The sequence below is a fragment of the Cetorhinus maximus genome, chromosome 13 (genome assembly GCF_964194155.1).
Source record: "Cetorhinus maximus chromosome 13, sCetMax3.hap1.1, whole genome shotgun sequence".
NCBI classification, from domain to species: Eukaryota; Metazoa; Chordata; class Chondrichthyes; order Lamniformes; family Cetorhinidae; genus Cetorhinus; species Cetorhinus maximus.
This window is the reverse complement of record NC_135891.1, coordinates 70,117,125-70,130,724: the sequence shown is the minus strand read 5'-3', so window position 1 is coordinate 70,130,724 and position 13,600 is coordinate 70,117,125. Positions and strand designations below refer to the sequence as shown.

Genomic DNA, 13,600 nt, shown 5'->3' with positions numbered 1-13,600 from the left:
ATCAATGACTAAACTATGAGAAGAATGGCAATGGTGATTGTCAAGATTGTGAGTTTTTCACGACTAAATCATGTCCCTTTCTTTTGTCTTCCTGCGCCTTTGTGAAGTGAAGTGTTGAAGGACATCCATAAGGACAATTTCTCACAGATCTCATTCTTTCTAAGGGTGCAGTGTCATAGGACCTATAGCCAGGCAACAGCTAGTTGGCTCCAAGTAGACAGTTGGGTTTTCCTCAGGTGATTCACGCTCTATAAGTGAGCATGAGCTGATACTGTTGGCAGGGCAGCTGTGGAGAGCCTCCATAGGTAGGGATACAATCCTCCCCATGCACTGCACTGTTAACTGGATCCACGCTGGCTGGTGGAGTTAAAATTAAGACACAGCTGGTTTCTTTCCTGGAGAGAGTTTATTGACTTAGTTCACAGTTAACACTACTCACACACCAGTGTCCCAGCTATCCCCATTTATAGGTGTTCCAATACCCATCACCTGTTTAACAATGAAATTGACATTAAACTTTAACAATGTAATTAACATGACATTGACATGCACAACTGGACACAGAGGCTGAACTGTGGAATTCTCTTACCTGCATGCTTGTAATAAAGATTTCCTACATTTAGCTTACTCCAGACTCTGTTTTTTTGTTCACAACACTATCAATGAAAAGTAAATGCTAGAGGCGCATCAGCAACTTAGGCAGACACTGACAGACATTCCACACACACTCTCCACAACAGTAGAGAGGATGGAGGAGTCCAACTTGCTCACTAGTTGATTGATGGTGTAGGGAATTGTGAAAATGCCTGTCATGAGAGAGTATCCACCTCCTTGCAGCATGGCTCTCTAATAAATCCAGGTAGACCTTGCAGAACTTGGATGTAAACTTGTCTGCTGCCTTATACAGGATGAGCGATATCTTACCCGTGGCCTGACAACATTGATCTTCACTAAGGTGCTGTCCAGTAGAGTGCCACTGGCTCAGCAGATGGATGGTGATGAAAGGAGACATAGAAGTGCAAACGCCATAAAGTGCTCTCGCCTCTTACCCATTGCCTCCATCTCAGTCAGTAGCCAATGTTCTGCCTCATCTGTCGGTGCCCATCTACTCTTGCATAAGCGCTGGCGGGGGCCTCAGAGGCTCCAAAACCAAGTAATCATTAGTCAAGATTATCTGAGCAGTCAGAGCAGAGATGTGAGATTCCTGTATCTACCTTTACTGAAACCACAAGGGGATATAGCACTTGGAAGCAGTAGGAAGCATAAGTTAAAGAAATTGTACTTTACCAAGTACTTGACAAAATGTTATGTTGTTAAGTTCCTTTTTTTAAAAATGGCAAATAAAATGTATTGATTATCATCACTTCCATGCCTTGCCTGTTTTTGCAACCTGAGTGCCAACTCGCCTTTCACTTATTCCATGCTGAATGTCATTAGAGGCAAGGGCCCATTGGACGGATGTGCAATGGGTGGGTGAATGGCTGAAGAACTGTTCAGTGCAAAGTGGGGGTGGGTTGTCCTAACAGTGGGAGCGGATCACAAGGTTTCATTACTTTTCTTTCTCACTAGATGAACCTCAGTGATAGTAGGACATCCCTGGCATCCCAGGTAGCAGTGTAAGTGGCTGGCCTACCAATGGGTGCTCCATCATCATCCTCCTCTTCCTCACCCTCTTCCTCTAGAAGGACAAGGGCAGCAGGTACATGGTACCAACACATGGACTGCAGCAGTCAGGAGGCAGCACACCATCAGCAACTCAAGGACAATTAGGGATGGGCAATAAATGTATGCCTAGCCACAGACACCCACACCCTGTGAATGAGTTAAAAAAAGAAATGCTTCTTAAAATCCACCTCTTTGATCAAGCTAAAAACAAAAAACTACTGCGGATGCTGGAAATCCAAAACAAAAACAGAATTACCTGGAAAAACTCAGCAGGTCTGGCAGCATCAGCGGAGAAGAAAAGAGTTGATGTTTCGAGTCCTCATGACCCTTCAACAGAACTAAGTAAAAATAGGAGAGGGGTGAAATATAAGCTGGTTTAAGGTGGGGGTGGGGTGGGGGGAGAGAAGTTGGCGGGGGTGGGGGGTGGTTGTAGGGACAAGCAAGCAGTGATTTGATCAAGCTGTTGGTCAACAGCATTAATACCTTCTTAAATGGCTTGGTGGTAAATTTTGCCTGATAACACTCCACTGAAATGTCTTGGGACGTTTTTACAACTTTAAAGGCACTGTAAAATGCAAGTTGTTGTTGTATTATTGTGAAGCTGGACAAAGAACAGTCAATTAGAGTCATTGTGAAAAGTCTAAATTAGCTGGGAGCTGCTTATTCGCTCAACGTGGGGTCATCAGCACTAAAGGACACGGAATGGGTTTGGAGTATGTTTTCATTCCACTCTGTTCAGCCTGGCCTTGCGGCAGTCAGGTGGCAATATCAGTGGCTTAAGACCAGCCTCTGTATCTGCCCTGTCAGCATCAGGGCATGTCACAGATTAAGAGTAAAGGTTTGTCTCTTTGCCCTTGACTTTTGAGCACTCTTCAGGACAGCATGGCCAGTTAAGTATCAACATGTCCATGAATTCCTCGTGTTTCCCCTCCCTCCTCTCCCGAAATTTCTGACTGTTATCAGGGTGCAGTGCCCTTGATCAGTCCTAATTTCTCCTTATGTGGCTTGATGTTAAATTTTGTTTGATAACGTTCCTATGATGTGTCATAAGATGTTTTACTATGTTAAAGGCGCTATGTAAATGCAAGTTGATATCGTTTGGATGGATTTGATTGAAAGTAGCCTGTATCCAAAGAACATTTGGAATTTTAGGCCAAAGACTGATACACTTATTTTCTCCTCATATCGTGCAAACTCCCCCCTCTAATTGTCTCTCAAAGACTTTCCCTGGTAACTCATTCCATGACCTGGGGTGGAAAGGTCTGCCTGGCCAGTGGGTGTCAGTAAGAGGAAAACTGGTACATTGGAATGAGGAAGCTTTGGAAAACCAGGAGATTGGGAAGGTTGAGGCCAAGTTTTAAGGCAACGGTGAATAATAGGCCTTCCAACAGAGAAAAGGAAGAGATGTGTGTCTTCATTTGCTGCCTTTCATGATCTCAGGATGTCCCAAAGCATTTTGCTGCCAATGAAATTACCTTAAAGTTGTAATGTAGGAAATGTGGTAGCCAACTTGTTATGATAATGAGCAGATAACTTTTTTTGTGATATGGTTGAGGGATAAATATTGGCTGCAGGACAGCAGGGAGGACATCTTCAAAATAGTGCTTTGGGATCTTTTTGTTCAGACCAGAATCACATTTTCATGGTTTCATCCAAAGATTGTACATCCAACAATGCAGCAGCCCCTCAGTAATGCACTGGACTGTCAGCCTGCACCATGTGCTTAAAGTCTCTGACAGGAACCTAAATCAGAAAACCATCCCTCTGGATGAGGATTGGACATGGGATTGGGATTTGTCTCTCGGGATAAGCATTTGATTTGAGATTGGGATTGGTCTCTAGGGTTGGAGATCAGTCTCTCAGGATTGAAATCAGTCTCTCGGGATAGGTGATTGGTCTCCAGGGATGGGTGATTGGTCTCTTGGGATGGGTGATTAGTCTCTTGGGATGGGTGATTGGTCCCCAATGATGGATGACTGATCTTCAGGGATAGGTGATTGATCTCCAGGGAGGGATGATTGATCTCTAGGGATGGCTGATTGATCATAGAGTAATTTATGGGACAGAAGGAGGCCATTCGGGTCATTGAGTCTATGCCAGCTCTCCATGGAGCAATCCAGTCAGTCTCACCCCTCCATTCTATCCCCTGAGTCCTGCAAGTTTATTTCCTCAGTGCCCACCTAATTTCCTTTTGAAATCATTGATCGTCTCTGCTTCCACTGTCCCTGTGGGCAGCGAGTTCCAGGTTATTCCCACTCGCTGTGTAGAAAAGTTCTTCCTCACATTCCCCCTGCATCTCCTGCCAAAAACCTTACATCTGTGTCCCCTAGTCCCAGTAACATCAGCTAACGGGAACAGTTTTTTCTTGTCTACCTTATCTAAACCTTGTACACTTGTAATCTTGTACACTTCTATCAAATCTCCCTTCAATCTCCTTTGCTCAAAGGAGAACAACCCCAGCTTTTCCAACCTGACCTTTAACCAACGACCCCCCCACCACCCAACCACCCACCCCAATCACTGGAACCAATCTAGTAAATCTCCACTCCACCCTCTCAAAGACCCTCACATCCTTCCTAATGTGTGGTGACCAGAACAGATGCAATATTCTAGTTGGGGCCTAACCAGAGCTTTATAAAGGTTCACCATAACTTCCCTGCTTTTGTTCTCAATACCTCTACAATTAATTTATGAAGCCCAAGATCCCATATGCTTTGCTAATCATTGTCTCAATATGTCCTGCCACCTTCAAAGACCGATGCACATGCACCCCCAGATCCCTCTATCCCTGCACACTCTTTAGAACTGTGCCATTAAGCCTATATTGCTCTCCCTAACCCTTCTGCATTACCTCAGTGTTCTCTGTATTAAATTCCATCTGCCACTTGTCTGCCCATTCTGCTAGCTTATCTATGTCATATTGCAGCCGGTTCATATTATCCTCACTGTTTGACACTTCTCCAAGTTTGGTATCATTGGTAATCTTTGAAATTCTACCCTGTATTCAAAGATCCAAGCCATTTATATACAGCGAAAGAAAAAGGCTCCCGGGATGAGTGATTGGTGTCTGGAGATGAGACTTTTTACATTTTTTAAAGATGTTAAATCTTTAAAAATATTTATGTAAAACATTTTGAAAATTCAGACAAAATTGTAACCCAAAGCAGCTGTGTTCAAATGATTGGCTATCATTAAGTTTATTAAGAAAGAAAGAAATCTACAGAGCGGTTTCTTACAATCTCATGTCCTCTTTCTAATGTTGGTTTAATTTCATTGACAGCTCACTGAGTTCCAACAGACTGTCAGTTCCTCACTCTAAGGCCACATTTTCAGACATCATTTCTTAGTGTTAAAGGATGCATTCAGTAGTCTTGTGTTAGAAAGTTGACTGTGGGCTGTTGCTATAGTGACGATTGGTTAGCTTGTCTCTGGCTAGGAGTGCTTGGTGTCACCATTTGCATTGTGTAACATTTGTCTAAATATGATTGGTCCCATGGGTTATTGGCCCCCTATGATATGGCATGTTGCTAATTGGTGCCTTAAATCAGAGGTTCTACACCTGACTGTGTCTACATGCTTTTATTACATCCATGATCTTGGCTGTGTGCAAGACTGAGTCTACATATTTTCAATCTTTACAGGAATATTATATGTTGGATCTGCCTATGTGTTTAATGGAGCTGTGTTTCACTGGCTTCATGCATAACTGGGGGTCCTTGGAGTGTGTCTGTGACCGGGAATATGTATATCACTGGAGTGTGTGTGATTGGGAGTGTGTGTTTGACTGGGAGTGTTTGTGATTGGAAGTGTATGAGTGGGATTAGGAGTGTGTGGGTGACTAGGAGTTGGTGGGTGGGACTTGATCATCTATTCAGTGAAACAATAAGCTAGAAAGTACCCACAGCGTCTCCATCATTCGTGCTTCAGCCCCCTTTATATAAAGACGTTTTGTTGATAAGAGCTATTCAGTGTGCGATGTTAGACAAAATGTTAGCTTTCATTTCCAGCTTGTGTCTCAGTATCCTTGTCTTTGTTTGGTGTGAGTAGTGCAGTATCCACTTGGACATCCTCCTCGTCAGATTGGACAATCGGGGTCTCGTCACCGTTATTTAGACTGTTGGGATCTGTGGAATTGGATGAAGTGGATGACATCCTAGATTTTATTTCTGCAGAGTTTGGAACTTTAATGGTAATCTCACTATTATAAAACTGTTCATCTGTGTGAAGAAACAAAATTAATTAGTACAGGGACTGCTAAGATTAATAAACACTTAACAACAAAGAAAGATAAGATTTGCTCCCTCTTGTTAAAATGGACAATACCTAACATCCTGGGATAATAACTGCTGGGCAAAGCTGCTTTTAACACAGATTAAGTCCTGGCTGATAGTTGCCAGTGCACAGGTAGAGCCACAATCTCTCCACACTCCTTGTGTAATGGAGGGCTGACGTTTCTCCCATCTTTTCCACTATAGAATATTGAAAAACCTCACCTTCCATGAATGCCGAAACATTGGGATTCTTGCTTAATTCATGCTGCCAACCATATGCTCCAGGCATGTTGGCACAGGACTCCTGAGGCACCCTAACATGCAACGTTGGCTTGACAAGAAATATAGCCAAGCTTTTTGCTGCTGTGCCCTATTTTCTGCTTACCTGGCAGTGTTGATGCCTCACAGCCATCCATGCTGGAGTTGAGGAACACATCAAGTGCCTCCTGGTCGGACATGTCCATTAGATCCACCTGCTCCAGCATGTCCACGTTAACTTCCATGGAGGAGACACTCCCGATTGGTGCTGTGGAAGCAGAAAAGCCTTTAACCATGCATCATAGAGAGTGCCAAGCTTTCTATCCCTGGCCATGAGTTCACTCACACTCTCTCTCTCTCTCTCTCTCACTTCCTCACTCTCTCTCTTGAGTTCTGAATGGACTCAGACTCTGGTTGCTCTTTTCCCCCCCTCCTCCCTTGAAAGCTTGGGCTAGGTTGCAGCTTTTGGAAAATGCCATCAGCTCTGACATCTCACCTCAATGGGCTTGTCAGATGTGCATAATAACTAAGAAATTTACAATTAAAATTGACTGACCTCTTTCACTCCCAATTTCCATATCTTTTCAATGCTAGAAGATCAGGTTTAACATAGGATAGTTGAAAAAGTAAACTCAATTTTGAGTCTTGCTTTGTTTTATTTGTACGTTATGTTGGATATTGGAGAACTCTGTGTCCAATGAACTTTAGCTCATGGTCACCTAATTATCACTTTTAAGATGAACAAACTTTAGTGAATCCATCACCTCAGGTAGAACAGGAGAAACAAACCTTGTGTAGCAAACACAGAAAATGCTTGAAAAACTCAACAAGTCTGACAGTATCTTTGGAGAGAGAAACAGAGTTGATGTTTCGAGTCTGTATAACCCTTCTTCAGAGCTACCAAACAAACCTTATGTGTACTTTGAAGTGCTGTCTGTGTATAGACTGAGCAGAACCTTTAAAGGTAAACTTTGGCATTGCTCTGACTATCACATCCTTCTTACCCTAAATCATGTGGGAAAAGGTAAATTGATTTAACTTAAACAGCCTTTAAATGGAAGGTGTTGTTTAATAACTGTCTTTCAGCTTTATAATTTAATCGACAAGGATACTCAGAATCACATGGGTTATAGCTCTTTGGGCTTTAAATATAGGAGGAGTTTGCAGTTTAGACCATACAGTTATAGTCAGGGTAGGGCATCCTATTGTCATGTCCAGTACCAGCATGTCTTATTCTGAACTTCAAATTCATTTTTATATTTTAAAATTGGACAAAAAAGGCTGAAAAGGTGGCCACCTGAGGGTCACCTGACTTTTTTGTGGCTTGAAACCACTCTCCTGTCTCAAGAGGGAACAAAAGGAAAAGTGCAGACTGATGTGAATCACTGCTTTTTCCTGAAACCAATCCAAAAAGGTATTATCAAATTGAATGGGTCATTTAAAAACAAAGATACTGACTGTCTCAAACCCTCAAGGTGTTAAACCACAACACATGATGTTGGAATCAACATGAAAACCACCCTTATTTGGAAAGGGACTTGGACCTGTAGAAAGTAATGTTATGTTTTCTGTCTGTTTCTTAAAAATCATCTTGAGCTGCTTGCAGACAGTTCCACCAAAAACCATCAAACTAGCTGCAAGTAATTCAAGCAGCCAAGATAATTAACAGCAATATCTTGAAGTGGGAGTTTCGAAACAGAGGGAAGGACTCCTCCAAACTGTCCTAACTTCAAGTTCACCTGAGAATGAACCTCCCGGAAATTTGACCACAGGAAACCTCACAGCCTGCCTAGAATCCTTCATTTAACAAAACCCTTGCTTCAACTTTAAAGCATTAACTTCCTTCAAAGAACAGGTTAGCCTCTTAAATCAGAGACTGAGTTAACCATAATTTGTACAAATATACCACCTTTACCTGTAACCAATCTTTGTGTGGGGGGGTGGGGGGGAGGTGGTGGTGGATGAGTGTGTGAGACCTTGCGCTTTAAATTTGGCATAAGTGTATGACAATAAATAACCTTTATTTTTAAACTCACAAAAAACTTGCTGCTGGAATTATTTAATTGGGATACACACTGAAGTTAAGAAAACTCACACCTCTTTCGTACAAAACATACTGATCACGCGCAGTAAAGAGAGCCCATAAACTCTGTCCATGACACTACTGACATCCTATAGTGCCTCCCAGGCACGAGGATTATCAAGGTCTGATAATTTATGGATACAGCTCGTTCCATTATGAATGTTACTATATATCTATAATACTGTAAAAGTAATACAATAATCCTTTATAGGCTCTCTTATATGAAGAGTTTGCACTCATTTTATCTTTGAATTGTATTATTGTTGAATCTGTGTATTAAAAGTGAAGCCAGGCTTTTAGAGGTTTAAAGTGCATGGGCATTTCATTTAATGTCTCCATCTAAACTAGAAATAGCGTAAGAGCTATTGCTGCTACCACGCTGTCATCTTGTCACTTGTCGTTCATTAACTTTACTTCTCATTTCTTCACATGGTCCATCTTGACTCTTCCCTCCTCAACCTCTCTACCTCTACTTCTTCCTGGATTTCTCCCTATTATCTCCTATCTATTTCCTATCAGGTTTATGTCTCCTAAATTTCTATGTAACAAAGTCTATCTAAATCGAGCTATCCCTGAATCCATTCCTATCCATGTTTTGGCTGCCACTCCAGAGCTGAACCCATTAATCTATTTCCACTTTTGCTGTATTTTACTCATTTTCTTTTCTCCTCCTAGTCCCCTCTCTCATATTGGCATGCAGCCTTTCACTTCTCTACTTTCAGCTACTCCACCCCCTCAATTCCTAATCCCAACCCCTCAGTACCCCTCGTACTTCCTGCTCTCTAGTTGCCATCCCAGGCTTGAATCCCTGTTAGAGAAATCTTTTTTTATTTATTTACAGGATATGGACACTGTTGGCTGGGCCAGCATTTATTGCCCATCCCTAATTGCCCGTGAGGTGGTGGTGGTGAGCTGCCTTCTTGAACCGCTGCAGTCCCTGTGGTGTAGGTACACCCATAGTGCTGTTGGGGAGGGAGTTCCAGGATTTTGACCCAGTGACAGTGAAGGAACGGTGATATATTTCCAAGTCAGGATGGTAACTGACTTGGAGGGGAACTTCCAGGTGGTGGTGTTTCCATGTATCTGCTGCTCTTGTCCTTCTAGGTGATAGTGGTCATGGGTTTGGAAGGTGCTGCCTAAGGAGCCTTGGTGAGTTTCTGCAGTGTATCTTGTAGATGGTACACACTGCTGCCACTGTGCGTCGGTGGTGGAGGGAGTGAATGTTTGTGGATGGGGTGCCAATCAAGTGGGCTGCTTTGTCCTGGATGGTATCGAGCTTCGTGAGTGTTGTGGGAGCTGCACTCATCCAGGCAAGTGGAGAGTATTCCATCACACCTGACTTGTGCCTTGTAGATGGTGGACAGTCTTTGGGGAGTCAGGAGGTGAGTCCCTTGCTGCAGGATACCATCCTCTGACCTGCTCCCATATCTGAAGAGTCGCGAATGGTGCTGAACATTGTGCAATCATCCGTGAACATCCCCACTTCTGACCTTATGATGGAAGGAAAGTCATTGATGAAGCAGCTGAAGGTGGTTGGGCTGAGGACACTACCCTGAGGAACTCCTGCATTGATGTCCTGGAGCTGAGATGATTGACCTCCAACAACCAGAACCATCTTCCTTTGTGCTAGGTGTGACTCCAACCAGCAAAGAGTTTCCCCCTGACTCCCATTGATTCTAGTTTTGCTAGGGCTACTTGATGCCACACTCGGTCAAATGCTGCCTTGTCGTCAAGGGCAGTCACTCTCGCCTCATCTCTGGAGTTGAGCTCCTTTATCCATGGTTGAACCAAGGCTGTAATGGGGTCAGAAGCTGAGTGGCCCTGGCGGAACCCAAACTGAGTGTTAGTGAGCAGGTTATTGCTAAGGAAGTGCCTTTGATAGCACTGTTGATGACTCCCTCCATCACTTTACTGATGATGGAGAATAGACTGATGTGGCGGTAATTAGCCGGGTCGGATTTGTCCTGCTTTTTATGTACAGGACATACCTGAGCAATTTTCCACATTGCCAGGTAGATACCTGTGTTGTAGCTGTACTGGAACAGCTTGGCTAGAGATGTGACAAGTTCTGAAGCACAAGTCCTCAGTACTGTTGCCAGAATATTGTCAGGGCCCATAGCCTTGGCAGTATCCAGTGCCTTCAGCCGTTTCTTGATATCATGTGGAGTGAATCGAATTGGCTGAAGACTGGCATCTGTGATGCTGTGGCAGGACTGCAGAACTTAGATCTGATCCATTGATTGTGGAATTGCTTAGCTCTGTTGATCACTTGCTGCTTATGCTGTTTGGCACGCAAGTAGTCCTGTGTTATAGCTTCACCAGGTTGACACCTCATGGCTGCCCAGTCTTGATTTGCTATCCCATTTAGCACGGTGGTAGTGTCACTCCACACGAGGGAGGGTATCATTCATGTGAAGTCAGGTCTTCGTCTCCACAAGGACTATGCAGTGGTCACTCCTACTGATACTGCCATGGACAGATACATCTGCAGCAGGCAGGTTGGTGAGGATGAGGTCAAGTATGTTTTTCCCTCTTGTTGGTTGTCAGGAAAAAATAATAATTCTTGTAATATTATTAGAATTTATTGTAAAATAGAGTAATAGTGAGAAGTGTCTATGTGTCTATATGTATGTGTGTGTGTGTGTGTGTGTGTGTGTGTGTTAGACTTAATTGAATTAGAGGCAGCTAGCCTGGGTGCTTTGATGTAAGAAGTTCGGTTTGAAATGTTAATTAGGTAAACATGGGGAAGTTTAGAAACACAGGTTTTAAGGGAACATTTGGATTTTTAAATAAACCAGACTAGATTGTTTTCAAAAGAGGGAGTGAAATGTGTCACCTATCCAGGTGAAGAATAGAAACAGTGTATTTATTTTTCCCAAAGATTACTGGTAAAACTTAGTGCTATGAGAGGTTTTTATTATCAGAAGAATGAAGTCCAAAGACATAGTGAAACAATGGGTATTTGCATTCAAAGGGGGATATATGTATAAAGGAGAGAAGACTGTTTGTAAGGGAAGGCATTTTAAGATCTTACAAGTGTGAAAAAGCCTTCAGCATCTATGCCTCAAGCTGCTGTCTTCAAAGGACAGAAGTTAAGAAAACTCACTATGAATTCGACTTGTTCAGGGTGTCATGTTTCTTTGCCTGGGTCCTTTAAAATCTATGTGTCTTACTGTTGCCTTAACAAAAGTGTAACTGGGAGTTAGATTAATTAGGGGATTTAGAAGTTGTCATAATAGTAATTTGTAGATCTATGCATGTATTTAAAATCATTTCTCTTATTAATAAATGCTTAATCTAGTTTGTAAAACCTATAAGACTTGGTGGTCTTATTACACACATCTTGAAATTTTCAAGTTTCCCTTTGCCGGTGGGATTTGAACCCAGGTCCCCAGAACATTACCCTGGGTCTGTGGAATATTAATCCAGTGATAATACCACTACACCACTGCCTCCCACCTACAGCTGCCCTCTTTTGCTTTGTGCTTTCATGGGATGTGGGCATCACTGGGAAGGTCAACATTTATTACCCATCCCTAATTGCCATTATGAAGGTGGCGGTGAGCTACACTCTTGACCTGCTGCAGTCCAAGTTGTGTAGGTACCTCCACAATGCTGTTATGGAGGGAATTTTAGGATTTTGACCCAGTGACAGCGAAGGAATGGTGATATAGTTCCAGGCCAGGATGGTGTGTGGCTTGGAGGAGAACCTCCAGGTGGTGGTGTCCTGCTGCCCTTGACCTTTAGATTAGGGGTTTCCAAATTCTGGGTTGTGACCCCCAATGGGGTCTGAGTTCCCCTTCCTGCAGGCAACAATGGTGACTGTGGCGAGGAGACTCTGGTGGGACAGCCCTGGACTCACTGATTGCTTACCACCAAACAACAAGAGGTGGATAGTGACCCCAAAGCACTCTTTAACCCGGGAAAACACTTTTAGTGTTGAGTGCCAAACTGGTCTGGGAACTGAGCTTCGACTTGGTACAGGCAGAGGCCGGCAAGCGTAACTCAGTGACTGATTATGTGCAGGAAGAAACAGGAAGTCATGTGGCTGAGCAGGGAAGTGATTGGTGGTTTCAAACTTTACAGTGTTTCTGCTCCTGTTGTACAGGCTCCTTACTCAGGGCTGGGCACTCTGCTTCACAGGCAGTGGCAACTAGACCAAAGCTTTGCTGGGGGGGGGCAGCAGAGGTGGGAACGGGGGTGTTTGGTGGTGATTGGATGTAGTGATTGAGTGGAGAGGAGCTAATTGCTGTGTGTGTGGAAGGGGGAAGCGAGTCTGGTTACATGTTTGGGGAGAGGGGAGGAGAGTGTGTGTGTGGAAAAGGGGCTGATTAGTGTGTGTGTGTGTGTGTGTCTGTGCGTGTGCATGTGTAGAAGGGGAGCCGATTACTGTGTGTGTGTCAGTATGAAGAGGGACTAATTACAGTGCAAGTGTGTATGTGTGTGTGCGTGGTGAGGGGCTGATTACAGTGTGTGTATGTCTAGAAGGGGAACCGATTGCTGTGTGTGTGTGTGTGTGTGTGGGGGGGGCGGGGGCGGTGGGGGGGGGGTGGTTGGTGGCGGTGGGCGAGCGGCCAAACAGTGTGTGTGCGCGTGTGTGGGGAAGAGAGGGCGATTACAGTGTGTGTGTGTGTGTGTGTGGAAGAGGGGTCGATTGTGTGTGTGTGTGTCAGTGGGAAGAGGGACTGATTACAATGTATGTGTGTGTGCGAAGAGGGGCCGATTACAGTGTGTGCGTGTTTATCTGTCAGTGGGAAGAGGGACTGATTACATTGCGAGTGTGTATGTGTGTGTGCGTGGTGAGGGGCCGATTACAGTGTGTCTGTGTGTGTGTGGGGAAGAGGGGTTGATTACTCTGTGTGTGTGTGTCTATCTGTCGGTGGGAAGAGGGACTGATTGCAATGTATGTGTGTGCATCGTGATGGGCCGATTACAGTGCCTGTGTGTGTGTCAGTGGGAAGAGCGACTGATTACAGTGCGAGTGTGTATGTGTGTGTGCGTGGTGAGGGGCCGATTACAGTGCCTGTGTGTGTGTCGGTGGGAAGAGGAGCCGATGACTGTGTGTGTGTGGGTGGGGAAGAGGGGTCAATTACTGTATCTGTGTGTGTGTGCGTGTGTGTCTGTGTGTGCAGGGGGTAGTGGCTGATTACAGTGTGTGAGGGATTGTAGGGAGATGGCTCTCACCGAGTGCTCTGTCACTGGGGAATATGGAAAGCTTGGCTGAGACCTACGTGAATACATAAAATATTAACATTTTTACAAAGTACTTTAAAAACACAGATTTTCATATTATATATATTGATCTGTAATATATATAATAATT

The 13,600-nt window shown here is 43.9% G+C and overlaps 2 protein-coding genes across 4 annotated transcripts in view; both read right to left on the bottom strand.

Annotated features, from left to right (window-relative positions):
• The window catches only part of eapp (e2f-associated phosphoprotein), a 503,058-nt gene that overhangs the window by 134,741 nt on the left and 354,717 nt on the right, over positions 1-13,600 (bottom strand). The window lies entirely within an intron of this gene.
• The window catches only part of LOC144688675 (dysbindin), a 57,749-nt gene continuing 48,981 nt past the window's right edge, over positions 4,833-13,600 (bottom strand). For all 3 annotated transcript variants that reach the window (XM_078555506.1, XM_078555507.1, XM_078555508.1), the window contains 2 exons: positions 6,322-6,462; positions 4,833-5,882 (listed from right to left, as the gene is read on the bottom strand). In XM_078555506.1, the coding sequence (XP_078411632.1) occupies positions 5,656-5,882; positions 6,322-6,462 (368 nt within the window). In that variant the 3' untranslated portion in view covers positions 4,833-5,655. The remainder of the gene's footprint in view (positions 5,883-6,321; positions 6,463-13,600) is intronic.